Source organism: Heterocephalus glaber, unplaced genomic scaffold (genome assembly GCF_053883595.1).
Source record: "Heterocephalus glaber isolate CG9 unplaced genomic scaffold, H.glaber_assembly_v1.0 deba00001479, whole genome shotgun sequence".
Classification (NCBI taxonomy): domain Eukaryota; kingdom Metazoa; phylum Chordata; class Mammalia; order Rodentia; family Bathyergidae; genus Heterocephalus; species Heterocephalus glaber.
The window spans coordinates 22549028-22561601 of NW_028258316.1; the positions used below are offsets into that span (position 1 = coordinate 22549028).

Consider the following 12574-nt stretch of genomic DNA (forward strand, 5'->3'; position numbering starts at 1 on the left):
TATTTAGCTGTACTGGGAATTGAACCCAGGGGCTTCCCACTGATCTATAGCCTCAGCCCTTTTTTGTTTTTTATTTTGTGACAAGGTCTTGCTAAATTGCTAAATTGCCCAGACTGGGCTTGAACTTGTGATCCTCCTGCCTCAGCCTCCCAGAGTTCTGGGAGAATACGCATGCACCACCAGCCCTGGCCAGAGTACTGTTCAAAGAAGTTAGAAGGAAGAGGAGGGGAAGGAACCATTCATTTGGGTTGGCCAGGTCAGTACAAGAGTTTTCTGGGGAGTAAAGCATAAGCACGTTTTAGATTAAAAGATGTTATTCAGGGCCAGGGATTTAGCTCAGTGGTTTCACCCCCTGCTTTGGAAGTGCAGGGTCCCGAGTTCAATCCCCAGTACCAAGAAAAAAAGATGTTATTCAGTATTGAGGGAGAGAAATTGAAAATACAAAAACAAGTGAGATACCTCATGGAGCCACCCACATAAAGCTGGGCTATAAATAGGAGAGGTTTATCTCTAGAAAGGGTAGGAAGGAGGAACCACTGTTTGCTTCCTCCCCAACCATCTACTTTGTGAGTGCTGTTCATATTTCAAAACTGGCCTGTTGCTGTCACTTCTGGGAAGCCCGTTAGAGCTCTGAACTTTTCTTTGCAGTACCATGGACACCGTGCTGACGCCTCTATTGTACACTTATACTGTATTGCAAGGTCACTGTTTATTTTTATTTATTTATTTTTAAATTATTTTGTTTTTTTGAGACAGGATCTTGCTACATAGTCCAGGCTGGCCTTGAACTCTTTATGTGGCACAGATTGGCCTCATGCTCACCATCCTGCCTCAACCTCCTGTTTGTTAGACCGAGCGCCTTATGAGTAGGAGTTGTTGCTTGAATTAGGAATGTGGTGTGGAAATAAATAAAGATCCCCCAAATGAGAACAAGTGAAAGGTGTTTATTCAGAGCTGGTTATAGCAAGAGAGTTAGCTACTGTCACTGACTTTGGCAGAGACTGAAAGGCAGGCAGGGATGGGAAGGCTTTCTAGAATATACAGAAGAGGGCTTCAGGTGTGCCCAGTTGGTGGAAGTTGGGGTCCACTTGCGTCCTGTGTTATTGATGAGGGGAGCTTATGTTGCTTCTCTGCTTGGTCCTAAGTTGGAAGTGAGGGGAAAAATTATTAAGTCCTGACCACTTGGGGCTGATTGCTACAGAGGTTGTGGTTTGTGTTCCTGGACCGATGGCTGCAGATTGTGGGTCAGAGTTCTATTTTTATACATAGCTTGGCCAATGTCTGTTTGTACATTCAGTCCTTCCCTGGTAGAAATGTGTGCTAGGTTACACTTAATTGGTATGGAAGATTTTTTTTGCGAAGGGTGGTGGTGGTGTTGGAGAGAGTCAGCCTGAGTGTGAGGAGAATGTGAGAGGTATAATTGGTAGAGCAGGAGGGCGTGGGTGGGTGGGGTGCCGGGTCCCAGGGGAATCCAGTGGTTAGGGGTGAGGAGGGGCCGAACCAATCAGTCTTGTTTCTTCACTTTCTCTGGCTGTGTTCTGAGTCTGGGCCAGGCCATGGGACTTGCTGGCTCAGGCCTAGTTAGGGTTCGGGAGGACAGAGGGAGGACCAGCAAGGCCCTGAGAACATGTGGGACAGAGGTGGAGGGAGATGGGGACTTGTCCCCGCTCTGTAAATGGCCCTGACTTCATTCATCTTGAGCTTCATAGGGTTGGCCTTCACTCCGTCTTCAGAACGGAGAGAGGAAGAAAGGAGTAAAGGAGAGAGTGGATGGTTTTGGAGTTGCTTAAAGTAAGGTTAGAATCCATGAAGCTCTCCATTCATCCTGTCTTGGCCCCAGGCACGTTTCATCTTTCTGCTCAAATCCCAAACTGAGCCCTCTGGTGTCTGCCACTCAAGGCAGCAAGTGCTCTCTTGGCTCAGCACTGCAGAGGAGAGAGGGGAATGAGTTTTGGGGATTGAAAAAGAGCCTACATCTCTGAGTGCCAGAATTCATCAGGAGTGAGACAGCCTTGAGAAGAGCCAGTGGCTGTGAGGTGGGTGGCAGCCCTACAGCAACCTTAGGATGGGCCCTAAATGAATTGCTGTTTAACTGAGACTTAGCACTGAGTTTGAGTGCTCTGTGGGGGCTTGATTCCAGTCTGGAGGCCTGGCCTGGGGCTCACTGTAGGTTGATCTTGGTCAAACAGTATGGTGAATGGAAAAGGACAAAAGGAAGCTGCGGGCCCAGGAAGCCACTGTACAGGAGAGGTTAAAGGTTCTGAGAGGGCCTGGTGGGATTGGGGGAAATAGATGATGGTTTGAATTGCAGGCAGGGGGGCAGGGGTGATTAAAGGAGAGACCGTTTTTGTTCTCCCTCCCCCACCCCGCCCCGTGTGAATGATTTTGGAGAGGAGAGAATATGAGGTTTTTTAGGTCCCTTCTATTTCTGGAATTTGATGCAATATCTCAAGAGCAATGTAATGTTACCTGGTGTTTTCCATGATGGGAATGCTTTTTCTTCCTGAGTTTTGGGCCCTTTTGGCTTTTCCTGCAGGTTATTTAATCTGTTTCCAAATGAACTTGAGGGACAGGAACTCAGGCAGGTTGTGCAGTGGGTCAATTTGGTCCCACTGTGAATGCCTGGGGATTAGGTTGGAGTAGATTTAAATTCAAGTGCTGCATCCTGTTTTTAAAGGCACTTGCTCCTTTGACTAGAACATCGCCTCATCTTACTCTTAAAGTCCATTGGCTCTTATCTCAGAAGTGTGTTTTAAGTAGTTGCTCCTGTTGAAGTGGAGAGAGGGTAGTTGTGGGGCTGGCAGCTCCCATCCCACCCTGAGTTACGGGTTTTCTCCGTTGCTGTAGGGAGGAGAGGGAGGTGAACAGGGCTGCAAGGGATGGAGCTGAACTTTCACCTTTTGAGTCAGGTATTTCCCAGAAGGCTGGGAGGATGTGAGGAAGGCAGGGATTGATTATGTAAACTCAGATATTGTGGTTTCTAGACTAACAGCCTAGGAACTAACAGTTCCTTTGTTTAAGTGAAGATACTGCTTTGGATTTCTGCATCAAGTACTTCCCTGCCTTCTGTTGATGTCACTGGGAGCTGGCCAGATAGCCATCAATGTTAGTACCTTCTCAACAAAGAGTCATTGAGTGGTTGTTGTAGCAGTGTGCAACATATTCTAATTGCTTTGCATGCACTAACTCACTTAAAAAAATTTTTTTTGATACCGGAGATCAAACTCAGGACCTTGCACTTGCCAGCCAGGCAAGGTGCTATTGAGCTACATCCCCGGCTCTTCCCTTACTCTTAAATACTCATAGAAACCATGTACAGTAGGTTTGATATTATCCTCATTTTACAGATTTATAGGAAATGGAGGCACAGAGATTGTCAAGGATTACACAGCTATTAAGTGGCAGCTCTAGGTTTATTACCCAAATTCTCCCAATCACTGTCCCAAGTACTGGACCCTGTCTTGCATGACTGTTTCTAACAACAGCAACAAGATCTACGGAAATAGATATAAACATTCATGTAAATTATCTCTCGTTTGCATAGTGCTTTTGAGTTCATTCAGCATGTCTACATCTCTCTTTCTTTCTTGTAGTACTGAGTATTGAACCCAAGGCCTTCACACTGAGCTACATCTCTGTCAGGTCCCTGGCCTTGAGCCCCATCTCCTGCAAGACAATACAACACAAGGCAAAAGAAAGAAAGACACAGAAACAAGACTTAAATAGATAGTGGGGGACTGGGATGGGCCACCCTGAACATGTGGTGATGAGAAGCATGTGGCGAGGTCCGTTGGTATTTATTGATTATGTGGGCATGGGTAAGAAATAGGGTAGAGGGATTCATGTGGCACATGGTGATAGCAGCTGACATAGGCAAGGCTTGTAGAAAGGAGGATCAGATGTACTTGGGGAACTGACCAAAGGTCCGTTATGGTTAACTAGTAAGTTTCTGAAAACAATTAAGGGATGGGTGGCTCTGGGGAAGGAATGTGGATTGGAGCTGCAGTGTCATCTCACTAGGAGTCCTGCAGCTTCACAGATCAAGTCTTACAACTCGGAGCGGTTGGCAGGAAGCTGAACTAGCCCGAGGCACCATTGACATGCTCCTGTGAGTCACATAGGCTTCAGTCCAGCTCTGGGAACATTGTAGCCAATTATGAGGGGAAAATGCCTGCTCCATATTACAGCCTCTCTGACTTCGGTTGTGGTGGTCTGCCACACATCTCCAGCCAGCTTTTTAAATTATATTTTGAGACAGGGTCTGACCAAGTTGCTCAGACTGCACTCGAGCTTACAGTCAATCCTCCTGCCTCAGCTTGTCGGAGTGCTGGTATTATGAGCATATGCTACCTCACCTGGCTAACATTTCTATTTCTGACAACATGATCTCCATCCCATGGATTAAAACTGGAGCACTGACAGTTTAACTTGCCTAAGATTGCATAACCTGGGAGGAACAGAGAAGACTTCTACCCTGGTCAAAATGCCGAAACTTGTCTCATCTTTTCACTGTTGGACGTGGCTTTGGCTTGGCTTGCTCAGTTTGCTGCAGAGTGGAGAAAAGAAGGGACTCTGGCGTGGCAGCCCTGGTTGGGGGTTATAGTAGTAGTGGCAAAGTGTATTGGGATTTTCCTCTGGCTCTCCTGTGTCTCTGCTGGTAGCCCTCCCTGGGGCCGTCACCTCTGTAGTCCCTCAGTTATGTGTGGCAGCCGTCTCTCTGCTTAGGGACACTGAGTCTGCTGACCACAGAGCTAAAGTCATCCTTGACCTGGATGTGAAGTCACTCCTGGACACAGGCGCAGGCACAATGAGCCTGCTGTTGGCCTGGAGAATTCCTTTTCCTTGGGTTGCTCTCGCTGCCTCACTGGTCCCGTAGCTATGCTGCATGTCCGTCTAGACTCAATTCTCAGTGTTGCCTTCTCTTCCTCCCAGTATTCCAGCCCAAGTCCTTGAGGCTGAGCTGGACTTGCAGTGGTGCTCATGGTGTGGTCCAGCTGGGCATTTCTTAGACATGCAGACTCTCAGGCCCTGCCCCCAGCAACTGAATCAGAGACTGTGAATTCTGTGTCATAGCAAGGTCTCCTGGAAGGGTGACCAACTGTCTTGGCTTGCCTGAATTGAGAAGTTTCCTGGGATGAGTCAGTCATTCTACCTCCAGGTAGATTCTTAACCGAGTGAGAGGCTGTTGTACAAAGGGCCAGATGTGTGATCAGAAGCTGTCTCTGCATCTGGCCATGGATGGGTTGTACTTGCTTCTTTCTTTAGGATCAGGTCTTGTGTTAAGGAGGCCATTGGCTTCCCTGAAGCACTAGAACCCAGAGGGCTGCTCTGTGAGCTCTTGCAAACTGAGCTCATCACACCTAAATAATCCGCTTCAACTAAGGCCCCACCCCATCCACTCTCTCTTGTGCATCCCCTGAGGAAGACTTTGGATGCCTTGTCTTTATCGCTGGTTTTGGGGACAGACGTTTATGGAGTCTAATTTTACTGTGTTCTAGGTACTATTGTTGGGGTTCTGACTATGCTAAATTCTTTTTTTTCCCCCCTGTTCCTTAGGATTGAACCTAGGGCCTTCGGACTGAGCCATATCCTCAACCCTTTTAAAAGTTAATTTAATTTAAAAAAATTTGAGGCAAGGTCTTGCTAAGTTGCCAGGCTGGGTTTAAACTTTCGATCCTTATGCCTCAGCCTCTCAGAATGCTGGGATTACATACGGGCAAGCACTGCCATGCCAGGGTGAAATTATTCTTGATGAGTCATTGAAACAATAGTTCAAAGATGAAGTGTCAGAACATTAGGGGAAAAGGACCTCAGGGGCCATTTAACCCTTATACTCAAGTGTGGTCCCCATGGGAGCTTGGTGGACATGCAGAGCAAGGAGCCTCATTCCAGACCTATTGAATCAGAGCCCATACTGTGACAAGGTTAAAATCCTCAGGTGATTTGAATGCAAGTTGGGATTATTATTATTATTTTTTTGTACCAGGAATCGAACTCAGGGCCTCAAGCTTGCCAGGCAGGCACTGTACCGCTGAGCTTCATCCCTGGCCTGCACTTTGGGATTTGAGAAGCCCCAAAGCCTGGATGGATGAAAAAACTGAGACCCAGAAGGGTTACATGTTTTGTTCAAGGTCACAGAGCAAATTAGACTCAGCTTTAGGATCCATTCTGACTTTCAAGTCCAGTGCTTTCCCCCCGTGCATCATGGCTGCTTCCTACAAGGCCATAGGTTATTTGTCTGGGTCTATTTATTGAAGGAATTTGACTTTAATTCAATTTCTTTTAAAACATTTTATATTATATTCTTCATTGATTCAGACTGGACTTAATTTGTCTGAGTGAATCACACCCCTTTGCTTCTTAATTTTTGTATGTTTGTTAGATTTACTCAACAGTTACATGAAGTAGTCATTTTCCATCTAAGTTTCTGTGTCTTTGTAAAGACAAGTATTACCATATAAGAAAAAAGTTAAGGCTGGGGATTTAGCTCAGTGGTTCCAGCACCTGCCTCGTAAGCGGGAGGACCTGTGTTTGATCCCCGGTACCAAACAAAACAAAAAAAAAAGAAAAAAGCTAGGTGCAGTGGTACACACCTATAATCCCAGCTACTCAGGAGGTTGAGGATCAATAGTTTGAGGCCAGCCTGGGCAATTGAGCAACAACAACTCTCAAAAGTTTGTCAACATATGAACTGAGAGGCTGAGGCAGGAGCATCACTGTGAGTTCAAGGCCAGCCTAGGCTACCTAGTGAGTTCAAGGCCAGTCTCCACTACATAGAGAGACCCTGTCTCAAAAAAATCCCCAAAAACCAAAAAACAAAGGAACTCCCCAAAACCCAAAAAACCAAAACCCAAAACAAACCAAACAAAACAACAAAACAAAACAAAATAAAACAAAAGATGAATGGATAAGCCAAGTTGAGCATTCACATGTTTTGTATCTTGATTGAGGTAGTTGTTTCATAGTTGTATATATTTGTCAAAACCCATTGAATGGTACACTCAAACCTGGGGGCTTTTTATTGTATGTGTATTACCTCAATAAAGTTGATCTTAAAATGTAATTTTGTATATCTTTTAAAATTTTTCTGATAAAACAGATATAAAACTATCATTTTACAATTTGACGTATATCGTGGAGATGCATGCATTGGCGTGGTTGTGCAACTGTCACCATCATTCATCTCCACAACTTTTTCATCATCCCAGACTTAATCTCTGTATCCAATATTTGACCAAAGTGGTTTTTATTTTTTATTTATTTTTTCAGTACTGGGGATTGAAACCAAGGGCTCTCTACTACTGAGCTATACTTCCAGCCCTCTTTATTTTTTATTTTGAGAAAAAATATTTGGGTCTTGCTAAGTCGCTCAGGTTGTCCTTGAACTTGATGATCCTCCTGCCTCAGCCTCCCATGTAGCTGGCAGGCACTGTGAGAGGGCATGGCAGAGACAGGAAACCATGGAGCCCTGTTTGGCTTGTTTTGCTCTTTTATAATTCCTGTCTCTGTGGGAACTAACTGGATCTCATGAGAACTACTTACTCCCGTCCAAAGGCAATGCTCAGATGATCCACTTACCTCCCAGTGGGGCCCATCGCTCTCTTTCTCTCTTTTTTTTTGAGACAGGGTCTTGCTGTATGATTCGGGCTGGCCTTGAACTCGTGACCCTCCTGCCTGAGGCTCCAGAGTTCTGTGATCACACTTGTGCGTTACCATGCCCAAAGACCCTGTACTGTACCTTAAAGAGTTAACTACCTCTCATCTTGCCATCTACACTGAGGAGGCTTCCCATACACCAGCCTTTGGAGGATGAACTCAAACCATATCCAAACCTTAGCAGCCTGGATCCATTCTTTAAAAAGTATCTCCAGGATTTCATTTGCATCGTGTTGACAGTGTTGACAAGTTGACAGTGTCTCAACATCGTTTTATTTAATGTCCCCCCCTCTTTTATTCACGTCAGAAAAGCACTGTGCCAGTGACATGGGGCAAGGAAGCACATCTCGCATGGTGGAGCGAAAACCTATTCATCACACTTAGGAACCACCAGAGGGTCCAGCCTTTTAGAATGTGTTAAGCAGAGCGTGGTGGTGCATGCCTGTAACCCTAGCACTCTGGGAGGCTGAGGCAGGAGGGTACAAGTGGGAGCCCAGCCCCTGCAACTTAGGAAGATTCCATCTCAAGATGAAAAAATTAAAAAATGACTGGGGATTCAACTCCATGGATTCAATCCAAAGTACCAAAATTTTAAAAAAGTATTAACATGGTTAAATATATTTACCTCATACAATGGCCATTGTGGTGTGGAGGCTCATCCTTACTTCCCGTCTGCCTGAACACCCCTCATCTGGAGACTTTCTGTTCCTATTAGCAAACATTGTCAGGGAGGGGGTCTGGGCATCGAACTACTCCTTGTAGGTGTGTTCAGCTGAGCTGGGAGTGCAGCTCAGAGAGAGCACATGCTTAGTGCTCAGGGGGCCCTGGGCTCGATCCCCAGCACCAGCCAAAAGACAACTGCTGCCCCCAGCTGCCTTTATTTTCTTCTTTTCTAAAATTTAAAAACACACCAAACTCAAAATTTGTCCAGTATATAAGTTGATTTTGTACCTAGTATTAAACATTTCAATTTTGATATCGTCTTTTATCCCAAGAATGTTCTACAGTTTCCAAGTAGGTTTCTCTCTTCACCTGCCTTTCTTCCTTCCCTCCATCTCTCTCTCTCTTTCTTCCTTCGTCCCTCCCTCCTTACCTTCCTTCTTTCTCTTTCCTCTCCTCCCCTCCCCTGCCCTCCTCTCCCTTCTCCTTCTCTCCCCTTCCCTTTCTTTTTTTTTGGTACTGGGGATCAAACTCAGGACCTTGAATCAAACTTGGGACCTTGTGCTTTCAAGGCAGGCAGCAGAACCACTGAGCTAAATCCCCGGCCACCTCTCCTTTTCTTTTGAGACAGAGTCTCACTAAGTACTCCAGGCTGGGTTTAAACTCATTATGTAGCCAAGCTGACTGGCCTCGAACTCATGATCCTCCTGCCTCAACCTCCTGAGTGATGAGATTACAGGCATGAGTCAACATGTCTTACTGGAAGTAGATTTCTTTTGAAGATACTAGACTTATGTTTTGCTTTGTAGTCATATTACATTATTACACGGTGGCCAGATAATATGGCCTCTACAATTTTTACTGTTTTGAAGTTTGTTGCGTTTTTTTATGGTCCAAAAACTACAACCGTGGTTGAGTATTTAGAAATCTCCAGTCTCAGTTGGTTTCAGGCCTGGAGCAGCCAGAGGGTGAGGCCCTATCATCCTGGTAGTCATGGGGCCAAGCCTAGGATGAGATGAAAAAATCCCACACCGAATGTTCTCTTTATCAGGCCAGTCCTGAAATCGCTGACATGGAGCACAAAACACAATAGCCCACATAGTCTTGGGTGGAAATTCCTGTTTGGGCTTGGGCCAGATATCACCATCTGGTGAATTTGGATGTTTTAGGAGTTTCACTCTCAAATATTTCTGTTATTTATCTAAATAACTGGGATCTGGTCATCCTGCTGGGACTTGGCCTTTATCTCCCTGACAATCATTTTTTCCCTAAAAGGAAAGTGGGTAGAGGAACAGGCAGGAATGTTTCTCTCCCTCCATTTGGTTTCTCAGTCATAGCAAGTTGGATCAGTTGATAAATACAGTCCCTGTACTGTGCAAATAATAACATATGGGCAAACGTCAATCTCTGTCACCAATTGGCTCATTGATAACACCAACCTGGGAATGAGAAGTTACCATGATTTGGGCTGGGGATTTAGCTCAGTGGTTCTGCTGCCTGTCTTGCAAGCACAAGGTCCTGAGTTCGATCCCCGGTCCATGATTGATATAGGAATGTATAAGGGTTAGAAGTGCACAGAATGGAGGAAAGGGAGCCAGGTGTGGTAGTGCACACCTATAATCCCAGCACTCTGTAAGGCTGAGGCAGGAGACTTAAATTCAAACCCAACGTGGGCAAGTTAGCGACTTAGTAAAACCCTGTCTCAAAATACATTTTTTGTATATATATATATATATATATATATATATTTTGGTACCGGGGATTGAACTCGGAAACTTGGCTTGAAAGGGAGGTGGCAGAACCACTGAGCTAAATCCCCAGGCCTCTCAAAATACATTTTTAAATTTGTACATGTTTGCAGTACATAATAATTACATTCAACACATCTTAATTCTTCTTACTTCCCCTCCTCTCCTGTACCTCTCCCTCCATCTCTGCTTCCCCTCCCCATTTGCAAATGGTCTATCTCCAAATAAATTTCTATGGCTCAGTGTGAAGGCCCAGTTCTGGGGTTTGGGAGGGAATGGAGGAAAGGGGAAGACTGCAGAGAGGGTGAAACATTCAGGCTGGCTCTTGAAATAGGAGCTGGTGCCCGCCAGGTAGGGAAAGAGCCACAGGAGCTAGTTCTGGGTGAGGGAAGCAGGGGGGCCAGGGCGAGGAAGCCTGGCAGTTGATGTCTGTAAGCAAAGCACTGCAGGCTGCTTCTGTCCAGAAGGAGGGTACCATGTGGTTGGGGCTTGGGAACAGTGAGGCTGGTGGAGTTGGTCAGGAGTCAGGCTGTTGAGAGGAATCTGTTGAAGGTTTGTGTTTTGTTTTGTTTTGAGACAGGGTCTTCTTCTGCAGTTCAGGCTGGCCTTGAACTTACCTTATAGTTTAGGCTGTCCTTGAACTCCTGGTGATTTCCTGCCTCAGTTTCCCAAATGCTAGGATCATAGGTGTGCGCCATCACACCCTATGCTCCATTGAATGGTTTTTGGGTTTTTTATGAGACAAGGTCTTGCCATGTCGCCCAGGCTGGACTTGAACTCATGACCATGTCTTGCCTCAGCCTCCCAACTGCTGGGATTACATTCATGTGCCACCACACCTGGCTCCATTGAAGGTTCTTAAGGATGAGATTAGATCTGTCCTGTTTTATTTTGGAATTTAAATTTTTGTTTTCCATTATAAATATCCACTAACTAAGTGCATCTCACCTTGGACTTCCCTTTTTCTTTTTTTTTTCATTAAGTTTATTGGTACATTTTAGGTATACAATACAGTTACATTCGTCATTGTGGACTTCCCTTTTTCTGAAATCTACAACTTCTGATTCGGGTTTAGATGTCTGTGCCACTTGCCATGAACATGCCACGTGCCAGCAGAGAGATGGCAGGAAGATCTGTATGTGCAACTATGGCTTCGTGGGCAACGGGAGGACCTGGTGTGTTGGTGAGTCGTGAGCTGTGGGTGAAGCTGAATCATGAATCACGATTCTCTAGTGTTCAAGAGTTGTCCTGGGGGCAGGGGAGGAACAGTGTTATTTTGTTCACATGTTTTTTATTATGGAAAGCTTCACCAGTTATAATAAGTCTTTGTTTTAGTGTTAGGATGGATCCTTTTTCTAGCATTTCCAAGGAAGTCTCCCTCATGTCAGAGGTCGTTGAACTTGAATCTCTGGAAACTCTCTGTTCTCACACAAATTTGAAATCTGGTTTAAATCTTGAATTCAACTTAGCAATTCGACTGATTATTGTATTTCTTAATTTCTTTGTTTATTTTGATATAAAGCTATTAATATTAAAATCATGGAGGAAAGCAGACCGTAATTTCGTATTAGACTTTTTTTTGGAGACTGCATCTCATTATGTAGCCCAGGTTGGCCTCAGACTCATGCTCCTCCTCCTGCCTCAGTCTGCTGAGTGCTGGGATCACAGGCAAGAACCACCACACCCAGTTCTATTTAATTTTTTGGTTAGTTGGTAAAATACTTAACTTGCTTTGTGTCTTATGTCTACCAGAATCCATACCCTGAATATTTTGTAGTTGGAAACTTAAATGAAAGTATAGAATATAAAGATCTTTAGGCTAGAAACATTTGAAATTACTTTTTCTTCATGGTATCCATGCCACGACAGTCAGATAATATCCAGATTGAAGCCTATTCAGAGAGACAGAGAGAGTTTCACAGTTTCATAATTGTAAATGTTATAATAATCTCACAGCTTCTTCCCAGTAACCTTGTTCCATGCAATAAAAACAATGATAGTCTGTGCAAGTGCAAGGACCTGAGTTCGATCCCCGGTACCAAAAAAAAAAGAAAATCAATGATAGTATTTTCTTGCATTTGTGGACAGACAATATAGATGGCCTCGTGATATCAATATGTGGCTTTCTTTCCTCTCTAAAACAAAATTAAAAATTCAGTACTGCATTCAAAAAAATCATATTCCAAATGCTAGACATGGTACTGTGCACCTGTGATCTCAGCCTTGTCCATGCTGTGCTCATGTTCTACCACCACATCTCCAGGTGTTGTTGTTATTAAAATGTGGAGGGCTGGGGATTTAGCTCAGTGGTTCCGGCACCTGCCTCACAAGTGCAAGGTCCTGAGTTCGATCTCTGGTACCAAAAGAAAAAAAATGTGGAAAAGTTCACAATGTCTGGTTCCCAATCTTCAAATAGGGTGGGTGGTGGCTAGATTAGGATGTGATGTTTCTCTTGTGGTTTTGAACACAAATGATGCATAAATATGAGGGTCTTCTAGTCTGGGAAGCGT

The 12574-nt window shown here is 44.7% G+C and overlaps 1 protein-coding gene and 1 non-coding gene across 9 annotated transcripts in view; one reads left to right on the forward strand and one right to left on the reverse strand.

Moving 5' to 3' along the window:
• The window catches only part of Susd1 (sushi domain containing 1), a 135679-nt gene that overhangs the window by 4479 nt on the left and 118626 nt on the right, over positions 1 to 12574 (forward strand). For all 8 annotated transcript variants that reach the window (XR_015439882.1, XM_087183352.1, XM_087183351.1 and 5 more), the window contains exon 2: positions 11140 to 11247. Coding sequence is in view for 7 of the 8 variants with exons in the window: in XM_087183351.1 (XP_087039477.1) it covers positions 11140 to 11247 (108 nt within the window). In the remaining variant the exon portion in view is untranslated. The remainder of the gene's footprint in view (positions 1 to 11139; positions 11248 to 12574) is intronic.
• LOC147826125 (small nucleolar RNA U13) lies at positions 7958 to 8055 on the reverse strand. Its single transcript, XR_015439904.1, has one exon. It is a non-coding gene; the product is annotated as a small nucleolar RNA U13 (small nucleolar RNA).